This window comes from Sus scrofa, chromosome 2 (assembly GCF_054392235.1).
Source record: "Sus scrofa isolate SSC_HxYL_T2T_F1_AM1 chromosome 2, Sscrofa_HxYL_maternal_Yorkshire_Landrace_v2.0, whole genome shotgun sequence".
Classification (NCBI taxonomy): domain Eukaryota; kingdom Metazoa; phylum Chordata; class Mammalia; order Artiodactyla; family Suidae; genus Sus; species Sus scrofa.
The window spans coordinates 71,420,361-71,437,450 of record NC_139384.1 but is presented as its reverse complement, the minus strand read 5'-3'; the positions used below and the strand labels follow the sequence as shown (position 1 = coordinate 71,437,450).

Genomic DNA, 17,090 nt, shown 5'->3' with positions numbered 1-17,090 from the left:
TCACATACACACCCCTTCCCCAAGCTCCTCTCCCTCTCCCCTGCATCTCCCCCCATCTCTGGCTCCATTCTTTCCCTTCTCCACTCTGCTCCACTCAGCCCTGAGAGGCTGACCTCTACAGACTATATCAATGGATGTCCTTGTCCTCTAGTTTCCAGGTGGGTTTAGCCAATCGGAAGCATTGGAAGAAGATAAAGCGGGGGTGCTGGGAGGCAGAGAACAGGATATTAATCCTCTTATATCTTTCCCTGTAGGGTCACCACCTTGGCTGACTGTGTTGCCTGACCAAAGTTCCCTGTCCACACAATCCACACAAACCTTTCTCTGGGCTCTGCTAACATCCTTCCTTCCACTTTTGCAGTCAGAGGATCTGCTAACATCTCCTTCCCAGTCAGAGTGACCCAGAGATGTGATGACTCTATAGGGGTGTTCACCGGGTGTATTTCACCAACCCCCAAACCGTTGCATGTGGTCCCTATATCGAATCAGCCTCAAACTGCCTCATCTGAATGTGCCAGTTGTTCCTTCCAGGCTGCCTACTGGGCTCCCCTCTCTTCCCTTCCATCACTGCTTAACAGTGCTGAGAGCATTCAAACCCTCTGTTCTCAGCCCCTCTCGGGTTTCCTTCCTTATGATCTGCATGGCTCAATCCTCTCAGTCTCTCAGCAGTTTTTGACACCATGGGCTATACCCATCCTCCTTGACCCCAGCCCCCAATTCCTGGGGCACCACACTTGTCTGCTCCCCCCGCCCCCTATTCTGTGATTTCTCAGCCTGTCCCCAGTCTTCTCTACTCTGTTCTGGGGTGACTTCATTGCCCTTCTGCCCCACCATACATGGATGCTTGCTGGGCTGTCTTTGTCTTTAACCCATTAGATGCTTTTAAGTCCTGCTTCAGGGGTCTAGCCCTCTCAGATTGAACAGGCCCCAAATCTGTTTCTGGCCTTCCCTGTATATCTGTTCCTTCCCCAAGTGCCTGGAACTGGACCTCATCCTGTTTCCTGGACCACTCACATACTCCTTCCAGGCCTCTCCACCCACTCTGCCTCTGCCTCTTCACCAACCCCCAATAATAATCCAGACACACAGATCTGTCTGGGACCCTCCTCTGCTGGCCTCCATCACACTGGGGATCAAGCTCTTGGCTTGGTGTTTGAAGCCCTTGGCAATCTCATTCCAAACTTTCCTCCCAGTCTCACAGAAATGTTAAATCACCTATGTGTATGGGAGGCTTCCGTGGGTTGGGGCACGTTCTTGCAGGATTCATCTCTAGGACCGCCCCCTCCAATATTTCCTAATCCCCTTCAGGAAAGTGCCCCCCGCCCCCAGTTCCTCATTCCGCTTGGGCCGGCCACCTCGGGAGTGTGTCTGCTAGGCTTGTCTCCGCCCGTCCGTCCTGGTGCGGGGCTATGGCTTACAGCTGGTATGAGGGACAGGCAAAAGAATGGGTGACTGGACAAATGACTGCGTGATTAATGAATAAATGAGGGAAGGTGGTCTGAGGCGGGGGCTCAGAGACGGAAGAGAGAGAGGCCGAGCCTGAGACCGGCCTACGCCAGAGCCGTCCGAGTCCGAATCCTCCCGGTGCAGCTCCCTCCCAGAGTGATGCGCTCGCCTAGTCCCTCGGCCGTAAAAAAGGCGCGCCCGGATTGGCTCAGGCTGGGAGAGGCGGGTTTCGGCCAAGTTACGAACTGCCATTGGCTCACTTGCCAGGACTTTGCCCAATCAACGTGATCCTCCCCACTCCCTCCCCTCTCCCATCTAGTCTTTCTCCGGCGGCAGCCGCGGAGGCGGAAGACTGCGCCTTCTTGTTACCCAGGCGACCGTCAGCGGACCCCGTCGCCCCGGCAACTGTTGGAGGCCCTTGTCAGCCTTCGCTCGGGCCCCTCTGGTCACCCAGACAACCACTACCCGTTCCGGTTAACCATCAGCCCTTTCCTCGTCACCCTGGCAACGGGTCACCAGACCCGACGTCCTGATCCTGCACGCAGGCCTCCTAGTCCCAGGCTAAGGTCCGGGGCTCCCTCCTACTCTCGCCCATCTCCCGGGCCCCAGAGGTGGGAGGACGGAATGGGTGGGGCTCTGGGGTCTGGGCTGCGATCGGAGCTAACAGACCATCGTGTTCAGAGGCTTTGCGCAGCCCTAGGCCTGTCTCCTCGCTTTCACTCTTGCGTGGGACTGTTCAGCCGCCACAGGGAGCTTCTCAAAATGCAAACCATGTTCCTCCCCTGCTGAAAACCCTCCCCTGGCTCCTCTTGAGAATCAAATCCAAATTCTTAGAAGCCCCTGGCGGTCTGGTTGTGGCCTCTTCTTCAGCGAGCCACCCCCCTTGCTCTGCTCTAGTGGCCGCTTAATCGTCATGTTGCTACTCGAATAGCCCAAGCTTATTCCAGCCTCTGACCTTCTCTTTTCTTTTTTTCCTTTTTGTCTTTTTAGGGCCACACCCGTGGCATATATAAGTTCGCAGGCTAGGGGTCGAATTGGAGCTGTAGCCAGCGACCTACACCACAGCCACAGCAAAGTGGGATCCGAGCCGCATCTTCCACCTACACCAGGGCCCGGGCAACGCCGGATCCTTAAACCACTGAGGAAGGCCAGGGACTGAATCCATGTCCTCATGGACACTGGTTGGGTTTGTTACTGCTGAGCCATGATGGGAACTCCAGACCTTCTTATTTACTGTTTCACACTCCCTGAAAATTCTGTCTCCCAGCCAGGAAAACCTTTCCTGGGCCCCAATCTCTCCCTGCCTCTTGTCTGTTAATTTCAGAATGGGGGCTGTGTCCTTATTCACACTCTATCCCCAAGGCCTAGAACAGCTTCTGATCTGACACATAAAATGAATGAAAGGATGTTATACCGGGGACAAGGGAAGGCAGAGGGGGTGACCAGCAGGTAGACTTTGTCTAGGCAAGCCCATTCCAGAGAAAAGAGGATGTATTTCTGAGGTACACTGAGTCCCCAGATTGATTCATCATGTTGTTCTAAATCATGACAGTGTTCCCAAAGGGACAGGGAGATAAAAGTTAATGCTGTGACCAGTCTGGGGCTGAGTGGTTCATCCTTGACTTACACAGCCTTCATTTGGAGGCTGGAGCCAGGAGCCCCCAGAAAGAACCAGCAGAAAATGTGGTTAATCTGGAGAAGATTCCAGGAACTGGAGAGGCAGGCCTCAGACCCCAAGATGATCATTCAGGGAGCTGGTCCCTTCCTGTCCAAAATCTCACATATCCTAACAGAGCTAGGAACTGTTTTCCCATGGATCTGAGACTGGGATCCCAGGCATCTTTCCAGGCTGTGTTGAGAGAACTTGACCTCACAAGGCCTGGAGTCATGACCAGGAGGAATATCATGGGAGCTGCTCTGGATCTGGCTGGAGAGGAGTCTGGACATCCACCTACCTGCCCAAGAGGGTCCCCCCTTGGTGAGGTGGTCAGGAGCCAGGAAGGGAGGCCCCCTACTCTTAGGTTAGGAATACCCTCATCCGAGCTGTCCAGTGGAACACTGAATGCTGATGTGGCAACTGAGACCTTGAAATAGGGCTAGTGTGACCAAGGAACTGCATTTTTCATTGTATTTAATTTTAATTAATTTGCATTTAAATGGAAGTAGCCAGATGGGGCTACAAGTACTATATTGGGCACAGCAGCTTTTAGCTGAAGACTCAGACTGGAGGTGGAATCCAGGGATAGAAAGGTCAGAGTTTATGGTTTGTGCAGCTCTGGGCATTGACTTTGGCAAGAAAAGTGGGACCTCATGGAAGGGAGAGATAGGACACTCAGCATCCAGCTCCATAGAGAGGCACGGCGGGTTCCCAGGGTCAAAGTGCTTGCTCACACGTGCATGCAGTCATGCCTGTGTGTGACCATATGGTGGTGGTGTGCCTGAGGGCATCCACAGAAGCACTTGTGTGTAATCGAGGAGTTCCATGCCTGTGTGCGTCAGGAGTCCATCCATCCATATATATATATACACACATCGTGTGAACTCCTGAGTGCACGCAAGCCAGTGAGCAAGGGCCACTAGTTCAACAGGTCTTGTAAGAAGGTCCACATGTACTGATGCATTTCCTCAGCATTGCTCTGTGGGATCCAGTGCCCCACACCTGGCAGGATGTGGGCCTCCAACCGGCCAGGCACAAAACGGCTGCTGATGGCCCCCACCAGCCCCTGTTCAAGATAGGGGTCCTTCTCCCCCCATAGCAGCAGTGTGCGTGTGGCCAGCTCCTGGGGTTCCAGGGGGAAGTTCCTGTGATTAAGACAGACAGGCAGAAGGATGGCTGCCCCCCTCTCCTCACCCCCACAACTCTCCTGAACTTCTGCCCTGGGTCTGGACTCACCTGAATAGGTTTCGGTAGTAGTTGAGAGGCCCAGTGAGGCCACCAGGCTGGGAGAAGTCATAGAGGAAGGCTTCAAGCTCATTGGGGGTCAAGTGTGGGATGCCCCTCTTGCGGTGGGTGAGGGTGGTCTTCAGGATCTGGGCACACAGCAGGACACTGCTTCGGTCCCATCCCACGACCCTCCACCCAGCCCTGGGGCCTTTACCCTACCACACCTGGAAGTCAGACATGGACAGCAACTTCTCAGGCAGCCAGGGAAGCTGGAACAGGAACACATAGTTGGAACGGAAGAACTGGCTGATGTGGCGCATAGAGTAGTCTGGGGGTAGGGAGGAAAGTCAGGCATGAGGCCTGAGTCTGGGGTGGCCCCACACCACTGCACTCCACACACACCCAGGTCAGGCACACAGATGTGCCAATGCTCAGGAATGCCACTGCTGCCTGCCTGAGCCTGTGAGGACACTTACTGATCCTCTTGGCTGAGGCATCAGCTTCCCTCTGTGCCAAGTGTCACTGTACCCAGAAAACGAGGGTGCTTCTCTGTACAGCTCCCTGTAGCCCCCACAGCCACTGGAATGCTTCCCTACCTAGGCTTTGATGAATTTCCCCTGCCTCATTTGGCAAACGTTTATTGAATACATACTGTATACTAGACTCTGTTCTAGAACCTGGAGACAAAGCAGTGAATGGAACAGACAAACTCCCCTTTCCTCAGGGAGCTGGAGCTAGAGATAGACAACAACAAAAAGAAAGAGAAGCGCTCCTGCTGTGGCACAGTGGGTTAAGAATCTGACTGCAGGGAGTTCCTGTTGTGGCTCAGTGGGTTTATGAACCTGACTAGTATCCATGAGGATGTGGGTTCGATCCCCGGCCTCTCTCAGTGGGTTAAGGATCGAATGTTGCTGTTGCTCTGGCTGTAGCATAGGCCATCAGGTGCAGCTCCAATTTAACCCCTAGCCTGGAACTTCCATATTCCACAGGTGTGGCCCTGAAAAGCAAAAAAAAAAAAAAAAAAGTATCTGACAGTGGGCTGTTTGCTATGGAGAAGTGGGTTCAATCCCCAGTGCTGCACAGTGGATTAAAGAATCTGATGTTGCTGTGCTATGGCTCAGATTCAATTCCTGGCCCAGGAACTTCCATATGCCTTGGGTGGAGCCATAAAAAAAAAAAGGAAAAAAATTAAGAAAGAGAGAGCTTAAGCTGGGACTACAATACCGAGAATTAAAATCAGGTGAGATGTTAGGCATTGGGTAGCCAGAGATGACATCTCATGCTATTGCAGTCGCTTAGTTACCTATGTCTTCTCTGCCAGAAAAAAGCCATTGAACATATCTCGCCTCTGTTTCCCCAACTGGACCGTGGGTATAATAACATTTTCATAAGCCCAGGAGGCTTCTGTAGGTTACGCTATGCAGGCTCCTATCACAGCAATTGTTATCTGTAAGTGCTCAAAAATATTTGAGTCCCTCCTAGGTGTATTGTCATTGACTGTAGATTGGGAGCACTCCAAGGAAAGGGGCCCAGATTTACTGCTGTGCCCCCAGGCCCTGGAGTGTTGACTGGTGGACACAGAAGTGCTGACACAAACACACACCACTTCACACAGGCACATCCCAGACTCCCCGACACACCTTGGTACACTGACATGGGGGCAGCGCTGACTACTACCATCCGCTCCACCAGGGATGGATAGTAGATGGAGAAATTCCAGGCGAGGAGTGCACCCCAGTCATGGGCCACAAGGATGCACTTGGAGTAACCTGGGGGGGCGGTCAGAGGAACCAGAGTAAGTGAGTTGCCAGGAAGAGGAGAAGAAGGGGTGAGGGAGGCCAGGGATGGGATGGGGGCACATCCCCACCCAGGCCCAGAATGACATCCTGGATGTCTGCCATCAGCAGGTCGATGGTGTAACAGTCCATATCACTTGGTGCATCGGAGGAGCCATATCCCCGCAGGTCCACAGCCACCACGTGGAAGTGGCTCTGGAACTCCCGGATCTGGTAGCGCCAGGAGAACCTGTCAGGCGGGCCAAGGAGGGAGGTTGAGTCAGGATCCCCAGGCTGCACCTCTCCCCTACGCCCAGCAGGGGCCCTGGGCAACCCCACCTTCCTGCCCTGGACGTCTCAGAAGGAAGGATGGGGAACCCTAGCCTGAGAGTGAGGTCAGCAGTGCCTTGGGTCCAGGACAGCTTCAACATCAACACATTTTATTTTTTGGCCTGGCCCTCAGCACAGAAGTTCCTGGGAGAGCCATTGAACCCATGCTACAGCAGTGACCACTGCAGTGACAACGGCCAGGTCTTTAACACACTGCACCACAAGATACTTTGACCAGATATTTTGTCCCATCCCTTCAGGGCCTCCTGTCCCCATTTGTTTTCGTGTAGACCTCTTTCCCTGAGGGGCCTATCCGGGCCCTATACACTTTGTGCCCCCAGTCTACCTAGCCCTTATCCGCGCCTCCTGGCTGCCCTGGTGGTCCAAGCTCCACCTCCCCCAGCCCTGTGCATTCCAGGCCTTTGGGTCTCAGACATACCAGTTCTCCGGGAAGCCATGCAGAAACAGCATGAGGGGACCATTGCCGCGTCCAGCAGAGACATAGTGCAGGTGCACGCCTGAGCTCTGGGAAAGGGCACAGTATGCGACTTGGGAAACCCCTCTTCCCTAAGAAGTGTGGGAACACTTCACTTCCCACACCCCCCAGGCATGCGCAGATCCAGATTTGGATTCAACTATTTGCCACCCCGCACGGGTCTTAGACAGCCCCGCCTCCCTGGCTCCTTGACCCTCGAAACCCCGGTGGTGCCGCCCCACGCACTCACCTTGAGAGTCAGGAAGCAGTGCTCGCCCAGCGTGGGGTCGTTTAAGCAGGCGGGTGGGGTGCGCCGGGGTCGGCCGCAGCAGCCGCGTCGGGGCCGGCACAACACATGAGTGAGAGCGATGCAGCCGTAAACTGCTGCAGCCACTAGGGCCGCGGAGAACACGAGGCTCCACATGAAGGCGCGAAGCAGCTTCAGAGTGAGGCGCGATGGCGCCAGCAGGGCCGTCACCACCAGCTCGGGCATGTCACCGCGTTCCGGCACGACTGCGTGGCCGTCTAGGGTCTGGGCAAGGGGCACTGGCTGCAGCGGCAAGGCGGGATCTGGGCTGCGGAGCCCACCGCCTTTGGTCTGGGGTCCCTCCGTGCTGTCGGGGCTTGAGGAAAGCGCGGAGAGAAGAGGCTGGCAGCTCAGACCGAAACTGTCACCGCGCACTACTCACCTAAGTGCTAGGTAAACACCTGAGCGCGACGGTGATGGGGAACAAGGAGGCTCGAGGTGCAGGGGTGGAACTGCGAGGACCAGCCCTAGGGTGGTTGGGGTGGAGTCTTGGCGAGAAGGGAAGCTTGGGGCCAGGACTGTGGGCAGGATCAGAAATGCTTGGGCGGGGCTTAGGGGGGCGGGGTCTAGTAGGCCTCCCTGTTGGGTGTGTGGGTGGGGGTCAAAAGTCGAGAGGGAGAGATAGGGTCCTGCACAAACAAGAGACAGGGGGGCACCGTGGGTGAAATGGGCGGAGCCTGAGATAAAGGGGCGGGGCAGTGCAGGGTAGGTACCGCCTACCGGCTGGAAAGGTGAACTCAACTAGGCCTACCTAGGAGCGTTGCGAGGGCTTGGGGCGTGGCTAAGGAGGGTGCGGACGAAGGTGGAACCGAAAGAAGGCGGGGCCTAACGTTGGGCCGAGAAGGTCTGAGGCTGGGCCAGGATGGCTTGGGTGCGAGGGCTGGACCAATGAGCTGGGGATCGGCCTGCATACGGGCCAATGAGACGGAGGGGCGGGGTCGGAACCTAATATGGCGGGTCAGGCGGGTCCGGAAGCGGAAGGTGTGGGACAGACGGTGCCATGACTGGGGTTGGGAGGGTGGCGTGGGGTGTCGCCACGGCCAAAGCATGCCTTGGGAGACCCTGCCGTCGCCCTCTCTGGAGCTCCCCACCCGGAAACGCGCGACCCTCCCTCCTTGCAGCACCTTCTCCAAGCCCTGGTTCCAACGGTGGTTCAGCCGCCTCGACCCCACGATAGCCTCCAGTTGGTCCAGCGGACCCGTCGGCCCGCCCCTGCACAGATGTGATTGGACAGAGGCGGTCATTGACTTACCAATCTGCGGTTGTAGACGCCGGGGCTCCGCGGGTGGCGGCAGCAGGCGGGAGACTGACTTCTAAAGGATATATGCCTGAGCGCCGAAGAACAGGGATGGTTGTCATTGGGACTCTGGCCAAAGAGGTAGCTGAGTAGGGCCAGGCGAGAAGTCTGGCAGGATACCTTCTTCCTCCTGTTTTGCAAACTTCCCCCAACATCCCGAACATTTCAAGGTCATTCATCATTTAACCCTTACAACAACCATTAGTGTAGGTAGTATTATCACCTCCCTGTATTACGGTATAGATCACGAGCCTGAAATTCATTTGCCTAAAGCCTAATAGCTGGTTCAACAGCAATCAGAACTTGAGAAAAGCAGCAGTCTTGGGCTCCACCTTTCCTTCCCCCTGGAGGCAGCCATTGGAAAGATTTTAGCTTTTTTCTGGGGGTTGGTTACCTAGCTACCTCTAAATGTGCTTATGTGGCTACTTCCTGATTTACCTATTTGGGGCATTATCCATTGACTGTATCACTGTCACCACCACTGCACAAGCATTTTCCATGTTTAGTTTTCATATTTCTTTTAAACACTTCACCTATTTTTCATCACTTCCCATTTTCCCTGACACTTAGCACTGTTAGCCTTACCTTGGTATTGTCAAGACTGCTAAACATTATACTTGTCCTAGGACCATAATTAAGCCCATGGGTCCTTACTTAAAGGGAAATAGTGGTTTACGTGGTGCTGCCTCAGTAAACAATGCATTTCAGAGCTTAATAGGTGCCTGTGATTACACTGCTCATACTGCACAAGTGTTTGCCCTGCACACTTACCACTTACCTATTTTGCATGATTAGGCTGTATTGTGGCTTTGGCTTCATTTACATTTTCATCAAATCAATGGTCCAGCCACTTGATGATGCTGTATCCTGCCTGAGTACTCTAATCTGGCTGCAAGGTCTATGGGTGTGGAACTCCCTTCTTCCTCTGCTATAGAACACTGATTCCCACATTCCCCCTACACCCCCAGCTCTACCCTTAAAGAAAAAGACAGCAGTAGTCACAGGACAGTGATTTTATATTCAGTACAAATGTTTATTTTTGCAATGAGGACTGCACAACCCCCCCCAAAAAAAACCAAACCCCCCAAAAAACAAACCCTTTAGTAAATAAGTGAAAAGTCTACGAATTTCCTTCTACAAATGTCTAAAGTGTTTAATACAAGTCTCAGATTCACTGACATAATTATTGGCCAAGCAATCCGTGCATACAGTACAGTAGGGGCTTGTACACACCTCTTACTCTTGTATAGAACTAAGATTTCTAGTACTGTGGGAGGGATTGGGAAATGGCCAGAGAAATTAAATAGTAGATCCAAGTTCTAATTACAACTCAGAGAAACACCCATCAGGGAGGTGTGGAGAGGGCCATGGCAGTTAAATCTTTAGAAGGAAGGTGCAGACAAAACCATTTCTCCAGCTGAACAGTCAGACTTGGCCTGGGTAAGGTTCTGAACAAAACATGGAACAAAAATGAGAAGTGGGATGAGATGGAAGAAACCCCAAGGAACCAAAATGTAAGTTACACTTGAAGCAGCACTGGCTTATGAGGAAGTGTTGTGGGAGGGAAGGGAGGAGTGCATAGCAGGGGTGGGGCATGTCTCTGGCTGAAAGCCTTGAACTATACCATCAGCTAGGAGGTTTGGCAGATCCCAAACACAAGACAATAAAGGTCCTTTCTGGTCGAAAAATAAAGGGGGAATGTGGGTTAATAAACAGTGCTGGAAATGTTCCAATCACTTTGTGTCTTTGCATAAGTATAAATGATATACTTTCAACTTACATCCTGGAGGCCACTCTTGGGTACTGCCCTTGCCCTGTGGCTGGGGTGTTTGTGTGTACAGGTGAGCACACAGGCAGGCCAGCAAGATGCCCACCTAATAGGCTTTTGCAGGCAGGAATGTATGTGCGTGTGTGCTTGGGTTGGGGTGGGGTGGGTGGAAGATCCTATTTGGGGGTACGTACACTTATTTAAGAATATCTGGTTAACCCTGAGCTTAAATGAAGGGAAGAGTTTGGTAGAGGCAGAAAGTGGGAGAAGCGGCTCAAGTCCTCTGGTGAGCAGGGGACCAGGATGGAGGAAGGGTTAAGGGGAAGAATACTGTCTGAAGTTTGGCCAGGTTCTGCTGATGCATGTCACCAACCTAGGCCAAGGTCCACAGGAAGAATGGGTACCAGGGATCCCAATCACATCTTCGGCTTGGGGAAACAGCTCCTGGTCCCTCGTGATAGTTCTTGTACAGAGGTGGTCTGGGGGGCGCCCATGGGCCTAGCCTTGGCAATAGGTAGTTCACAAAGAAATGTCAGGGAGACGCCAGCATTAAAAAAGAGAGATGTGTTTATTCCATGATCAGTACAGACCAAATGCATATTCACTGTATGAAAGTCAAACCAGTCAGTGACTCCAGAGTTTGGCCAACACTGAGGCACCAGCGTCGTGGTGTAGAGTGGGTTTTCATGGCACACGTAACCTCACCAAGGGCTCCAATTATAAAATTAAAAAAAACAGTGGGGGAAGGGGCAGCCAGTTGGTAGGGGCAGGCATGAGGCAGGGAGCCTCTGCTTCAGGGTGGCCTATTGCCTATGGCCCCTTGGCCCTTCCTTTCCTGGTTTAAAAAAAAAAAAACTCAACATATTTGATATTAAAAAACAAAGAAGCCAACAAATTGGGGGGGGGAGAGAAAAAAGGTAAAAGAAAATGCATTTCTGGTTTTATAATTAAAAATAGACTAGTAAAGTTTGAAACAGTAAAATATAGCAGGTTTTTTTGTGTGTTTTTTTTTTTTTTTTTTTGTGGGGCTTTTTTTTTTGAGGTTTTTTTTTTGAGTTTTTTTTTTTACACCAGTTTGGTGGAGTCACCAACAAACTTCAAACAAAGATATGCCAACTATGTTTCACTACACAGTACAGCCACGGTCACACACTACCCACAGCGCGGTGGCAGCCGCCGCTTAATGAGGAGACGATCACACCATTTTTGAGATAAGCAGTGCCATTGTGTCTGGAGAAGAGAGAATTAAAAATAAAATAGAATCCAACAAAAAATATATATATAGGAAAAAAAATAAAACAAAAAAAAAACACAAAAACCCAGAAACACAGGTGGGAAGGAACTGACTTTGGTTGGTGGCCTCACTCGCCGGGCGAGGCCGGCCCACACACGCGCGTGTGACAGTCACCTCGCTCCAGATTGCCATGGACACACACACACCTCCACGGCACTATTCCCTTTTGCAGAAGCGAACACTTACAGAGAGCGGCTCTCGATTAAAGGCTTGTGGGGGGAGGGGAGGGGAGGGGAGGGGTGGGGTCTGTTCAAGGCAAAGTCAGTGCCAGCAAGGGGGTAGGCCAGAGCCCTCACCACTTCCAGCTCTTGCAGGCCTGCCCTGGTCTCCTGGGTGTGGGCAGGAGCAGCTGGGGTGTGGGGAAGGACTCCTGGCAGGCAGGACGTCACAAACGTCACGTTCTTGGGGACAGTCAACCAGTCACGGTGGTGGCAGCAACGATGTCCTGTGTATACTGTGTAGACATTTGGCGGAGAGAAGGGCCTCTGCCCCACACGCGGGGACTCAGGCTTGGGTCTGGCCGGCACTTGCCCATAGTGAGGTGTGCTCTGAGCCGACGTCCTGTGGCGGGTGGCGGGTAGCGGGACGTCCGGCTGGCTGTAAGGCAGACAGGCTCTGCGATCCTCAGCTGCCTATCAGGCCTGCCCCAGGCGTAGCATGCAGGAGGGCCAGGCCAGGAGACACCCCCTTGCCGCTGCTACTGCCTCCACCACTGCCCCTAACACTATGGAGAGTCAACGTTTTGCCAGAAAATCAAAGTCAGAAATCACCTAGGTGCTCTCAGAAAAGATTTTCTTCAAATATTGACAATAGATCACTCTGGAAATTCATGTCAATGGTAGCTGCCATCTGGAGAAGAGAGAAGGGAGGGAGTGAAACTTGGTGCCCTGTCTTTGCTGTGGCTCCAAACCCCCATCCCCATCCATCAGCATTGGCTATTTTCTCAGGGCCTACACTCCAGAACCTCCTAGCACTGGGCCTGAGCACCTCTGAAGCCTAGATGCCAACATGGTGCAGACAAGAAGTCCTGTTCTGACTACCCACCCAATAGTTCTCTGCTTGCACCCCACCTCTTAGAATGTGAACGCCCCCTGCCCTCTCTGGATTCAGGGTCCCTTTTCTCAACTCCTCAAGGGTGGATGGACCTGCCCAGTGGTTCCCATCAGAGACCCACCAACTCACCGCTTCCCGGCGCCTTCGCTCCTGCTCCTGCTTTCGGGCCAACTCCCTCTGCTGGTCCAACATGGACTGGGGCTGGGAGCTCCGGGCCTGGGGGGCGGCGGCAGCAGCTACAGCAGCAGCCTGTTGTTGTTGCTGCTGCTGCTGCTCCTGTCGTTGCTGCTGCTGCTGCTGCTCCTGGCGCCGGCGGGCCTCCTCGTGGGCTCGCCTGGCCTGCTCCAGTGCATCCTCATCCTCTCGGCTCCTGAGCAGAGCAGGGTTTCTTGTCAGGATGGGGACCACTGTGAGCTCTGGGAGCCCCTGCACCAGCCAAGAGCCCTCACCCACCTCATGCGCTCCTGCCGAAGCCGTTCCTTCTCCTTCTCTGCATGCTCAGCTTGTGCCTTCAGGGCCTTCTCACGCTCCTCCTTTTCCCGGGCCGCCCGGCGGAACTGCTCAAAGCTGTCGCTTGATGACTTGGCTGTGGAGGACGGGGTGGTGGGATGCTTCTGCACCAGGCTAGCCCAGGAGCCCATGTTCTTGATTTTTAGATCCTGCGAGGCAGAGAGACCATAGGGACTGGTGAGGGACTCTGCTCAGGCTCCTCCAAAGAGGCCCAAAGTCCAAGGACACTCATAACAAGGCATCTCCCTGGGGTGGGGGGTGAGGAACACTCATGAATCCTCTGCTCCTACCTTTTTGGGTGCAACTGGTGTCTTCGGCTCCTGTTTCTGTTTGTCCTTGTCAGGGGCCCCTGGTGGGGGTGCATTCTGCTCAGGGGGCCGAATCACGGGCCTCCCAACATCCACGGGCTTCATCTCAGGCCCTGGAACACAAATAGTCCATGGGCCTGGGCCCAGACCCCCCGACAGTGGGGCACGGCTGACTGGCCCACAGAAAGCTCATATCCAATGCAGGCCTGGGGACCTCAAACTTGGCTGGGGGTGAAGAGGGCACTCACGCTGGGGCAGATGGACGGGGGCCTTGATGCTCTCCGGGTGCTTGGGGGGCTCCGGCCGCAGCGAGGGGCTGAAGGGTTCACTGCGGATGATGGGTGAGTGGATCTTCTCCTCCTTCACCACCACCAGGGGCTGGGGCTGGACCACAGAGGCCGCACGCAGCTCCTGGGATGGCACAGGTATGGTGGCCGGTGAGGCGGAGAGGTGCCCCTGGATCCGGCCCGTGCCTGTTTCTGGGGGCTGTGGCCCAGCCCTGCCCTTTACCTGCTTCTTAGGCTGGACATTTTGCTGGGGTGGTGACTGGTGGGTCAGGCTCTGGAACTGTGGCATCTGGGGGGAATGTATCATAAGCGGAGAGGGGGCTTCACGGAGGTGACCTAGGAGAGGGGACAAAGAGCTTATCAGTATGTCTGATACAGAGGCCAGGCCATCCCAACCCAAGGGAAGCCTCACAACAGCTGAGCCCCCAGTATATTGGTCCTGTGCTTAGTGGGCAGCAGGGCTTTGTGGAGCCATGAGCTCAGTCCTGGTGTTTGATACTACTGTAACTGTTTCCATTAAGAAACTTTGAAAAGTACAAATATATATGATCCTAGATGGGGACTGAGCTTGAGTACTTTTTAAAAGCTCTCTAGATGGTTCTGCGGTATGACCTGGGTTAAACACAAGGTATGTTAATGACCCCACAGAGCAGGCAGCATGGTTCCCAACTGTCCCCATGTGGCTTGGCCTGTCTGCCTGGACAGCCGCTTTGGGTCTAGGGCCAGATACCCAGGAAACTTCCTAATACAACTCAGCCTGCAAAGCCCACACAAGAGGAGGAAGGATCCAACTGGCCTGCATTGCAGCAGAACTAGTAGAACAGGTGTTGAAGTAGTTCTTGGAGAAAGTGAGCCAGCCCATCCACCTTCATCCAATCAAAGGCTGCGGGTACCAGGCAGCCAGCACAGGGTAAGAGCCTGAAAAGAGCCCCTGGGAAGGGCTCATCAACCCAAACTTTTGGGAGTTCCCATCATGGCTCGACAGAAATGAATCTGACTGGCATCCATGAGTATGCAGGTTTAATCCCTGGCCCTACTCAGTAGGTTAAGGATTTGGAATTGTTGTGAGCTGTGGTGTAGGTAGCAGACATGGCTTGGATCTGGCGTTGCTGTGGCTGCAGTGTAGGCTGGCAGCAACAGCTGTGATTAGATGCCTAGCCTGGGAACCTCCATATGCGGCAGATACAGCCCTAAAAAGACACCCCCCTCAAAACATTAGCCTGACACTTACACTCCACTGTTGAGGAAACAACCCCACATCATAGTGGGCCAACACCTCAGGACCGAGCAAGCTGGAAGAGCTGAGTTCTGTCCTGGACAATTCCACCACCTCAACCCCAGCATGTGCACACCCTCTTGTAAGAATCCTTGATCTCGGGAGTTCCTGTTGTGGCGCAGCAGAAACGAATCTGACTAGGAACCATGAGGTTGTGGGTTCGATCCCTAGCCTTGCTCAGTGGGTTAAGGATCCAGTGTTACTGCGAGCTGTGATATAGATCAAAGACACACTCGGATCCTGCCTTGCTGTGGCTGTGGTGCAGGACCGCAGCTGTAGCTCTGATAAGACCCCTAGCCTGGGAACCTCCATAATGCCACAGGTGTGGCCCTAAAAAGCCAAAAAAAAAAAAAAATCCCTGATCTGGTTGGTCAGCTCTGGCATGGAACAAGCTATATTTGCTCACAAAGAAAAACCACCTCTTGGGAGTTCCTGCTGTGGTACAGTGGGTTAAGGATCCAGCATTGTTACCAGAGCAGCTTGAGTAGCTGCTATGGCACAGGTTCAATCCCTGGCCTGGGAACTCCCACATGTCATGGATGTGGCCAAATAAAGGAAACCATCAAGAAAATTAAAAAAAAAAAAAAAAAAAATAAGAATCTTACTGCAGTGGCTTGGGTCACTCTGAGGCACGGGTTCAATCCCTGGCTGGGTGTAGTGGGTAAAAGGATCTGGCAGCTGCAGCTCATATTCAGTCCCTAGCCTGGGAACTTCTATATTGCCATAGGTGGGAAAGCAAAAACAAAAAAAACCAACACAAAACCACCTAAGTGCAGCACCTATGCTCCTGAACAACCTAAGCTGGATTCTGCATGCCAGCCTTTCCACTGACTTCCTCCAGGACTGCCTCCAGCTACTGCCTGACAGCACTGACACCCTTGGGCCCTCCACAGGTTCTCTGGCCAGGGCACTCCTTTTCCTGGGCGTAGAACAGACCACAATATCCCTAGGTGTGGTGGACCTCCTTGCCCCTCTTTAGAGCAAGGAGACTCTTAATCTTAAAAGGCAGAACAGCTGTTTGGAAATGGTGATGAGAACCCCTCTGTTCTGTGCCCAGGCTCCCAGCTCTGTGTGGCTGGTTTTGCTGGCCCTGGTCTGGGCCTGCCACCATTCATAAACATGTAACTACAACAGCCTCCTGTCTGGAACGGCTCCCTCAGGAGCAATCTGTTAAGGCTGACCTGGGCTATGGCAGGCTCTCAGGACTATGACCTGTAAGAATCTCCTGCCTGCTGGTGGCTTTATTATCTCGCAGCACCTAGAGGGGAGCCCAGTAGCTCTGGGGCAGTGCCTGCAAGCTGGCCAGGTGCCCAGGAATCTTTGCCAAGTTTCCTTAGACTCCAACAACTTGTCCTTTGGCTCAAAGCCCCCGGCTGGGCTCCAATGCACATCACTCACTGTGACCCATTCCAGGCCACAGGAGCTCAGGAGGAGATGGGCCTAGACACACTTGAAGCACAGGAGCCAGAAGGGACCTGCTCTGTCCTGAGTGCTTACTCTTCCAAAGGCATCTCACACCTGCCTACCAATGGTCCCGACAGGGAAACTCAACCTTGCTCAAAAGTGGAAAACAAACACAACTGCATAGCTGCTGGGGACCAACACTGGTCCGTCCCAGAGAGGACAGCCAGCTGTTCTCAGCTCGGTGCACAATCCGATTGGCACCTGGCAGCTTTTGCTGGGTTTAGGAGCAATCACAGCCTGAAGTCAACAGCCTTGTGGTTCAATTTGCAAGTGGCGCCCACTGCACATGCCCCCTACCACCGCCCCCCAAACCAGGCTGCATGATTACATACGTCAAGTACTGGAACCTCAACTCTAATCCTCAGAACCATCTACCAGAACATTGCTCCATCATGGTCGGCCAGAACGGTTCAGTCACAGACACCTAAAAAACAAGCGCTCACGAAAGGGAAGAGGGCATGGCCTGCCCAATGCTGTTGTTGATGGAAAGCAGAGCCCCTGTTTCTGCAAGTTTCCAAACAGCCCTCACTGCCCAGACATGTTCTTAGCTCTGCCTAGACCTCATACCACACTGTTAAACTATCTCCTACTCATTTTCTGGTCACCTCCTCCAAGA

General features: G+C 53.5%; 2 protein-coding genes across 13 annotated transcripts in view; both read right to left on the bottom strand.

Annotated features, from left to right (window-relative positions):
• Positions 1 to 3,560: 3,560 nt before the first annotated feature.
• EPHX3 (epoxide hydrolase 3) lies at positions 3,561 to 8,381 on the bottom strand. Of its 5 annotated transcripts, none has more exons than XM_085012592.1 (8): positions 8,342 to 8,381; positions 7,161 to 7,533; positions 6,875 to 6,960; positions 6,198 to 6,355; positions 5,971 to 6,099; positions 4,555 to 4,658; positions 4,340 to 4,476; positions 3,561 to 4,248 (listed from the first exon to the last, which is right to left on the bottom strand). In XM_085012592.1, the coding sequence occupies exons 2-8, from the start codon at positions 7,401 to 7,403 to the stop codon at positions 4,023 to 4,025; spliced, it is 1,083 nt and encodes a 360-aa protein (XP_084868718.1). In that variant the 5' UTR covers positions 7,404 to 7,533; positions 8,342 to 8,381; the 3' UTR covers positions 3,561 to 4,022. The 5 variants fall into 5 exon arrangements, with proteins under 5 accessions (XP_084868718.1, XP_084868720.1, XP_084868719.1 ...); XM_085012594.1 differs by having other exon boundaries at positions 7,161 to 7,442; XM_085012593.1 differs by lacking the exon at positions 8,342 to 8,381 and adding an exon at positions 7,969 to 8,032.
• Positions 8,382 to 10,831: 2,450 nt separating this feature from the next.
• Positions 10,832 to 17,090, bottom strand: part of BRD4 (bromodomain containing 4) — a 94,761-nt gene continuing 88,502 nt past the window's right edge. For 4 of the 8 annotated variants that reach the window (XM_021079673.2, XM_013991076.3, XM_085009424.1 and 1 more), the window contains 5 exons: positions 13,696 to 14,070; positions 13,430 to 13,560; positions 13,083 to 13,288; positions 12,759 to 12,999; positions 10,832 to 12,425 (listed from right to left, as the gene is read on the bottom strand). In XM_021079673.2, the coding sequence (XP_020935332.2) occupies positions 12,357 to 12,425; positions 12,759 to 12,999; positions 13,083 to 13,288; positions 13,430 to 13,560; positions 13,696 to 14,070 (1,022 nt within the window). In that variant the 3' untranslated portion in view covers positions 10,832 to 12,356. 8 annotated transcript variants of the gene reach the window in all.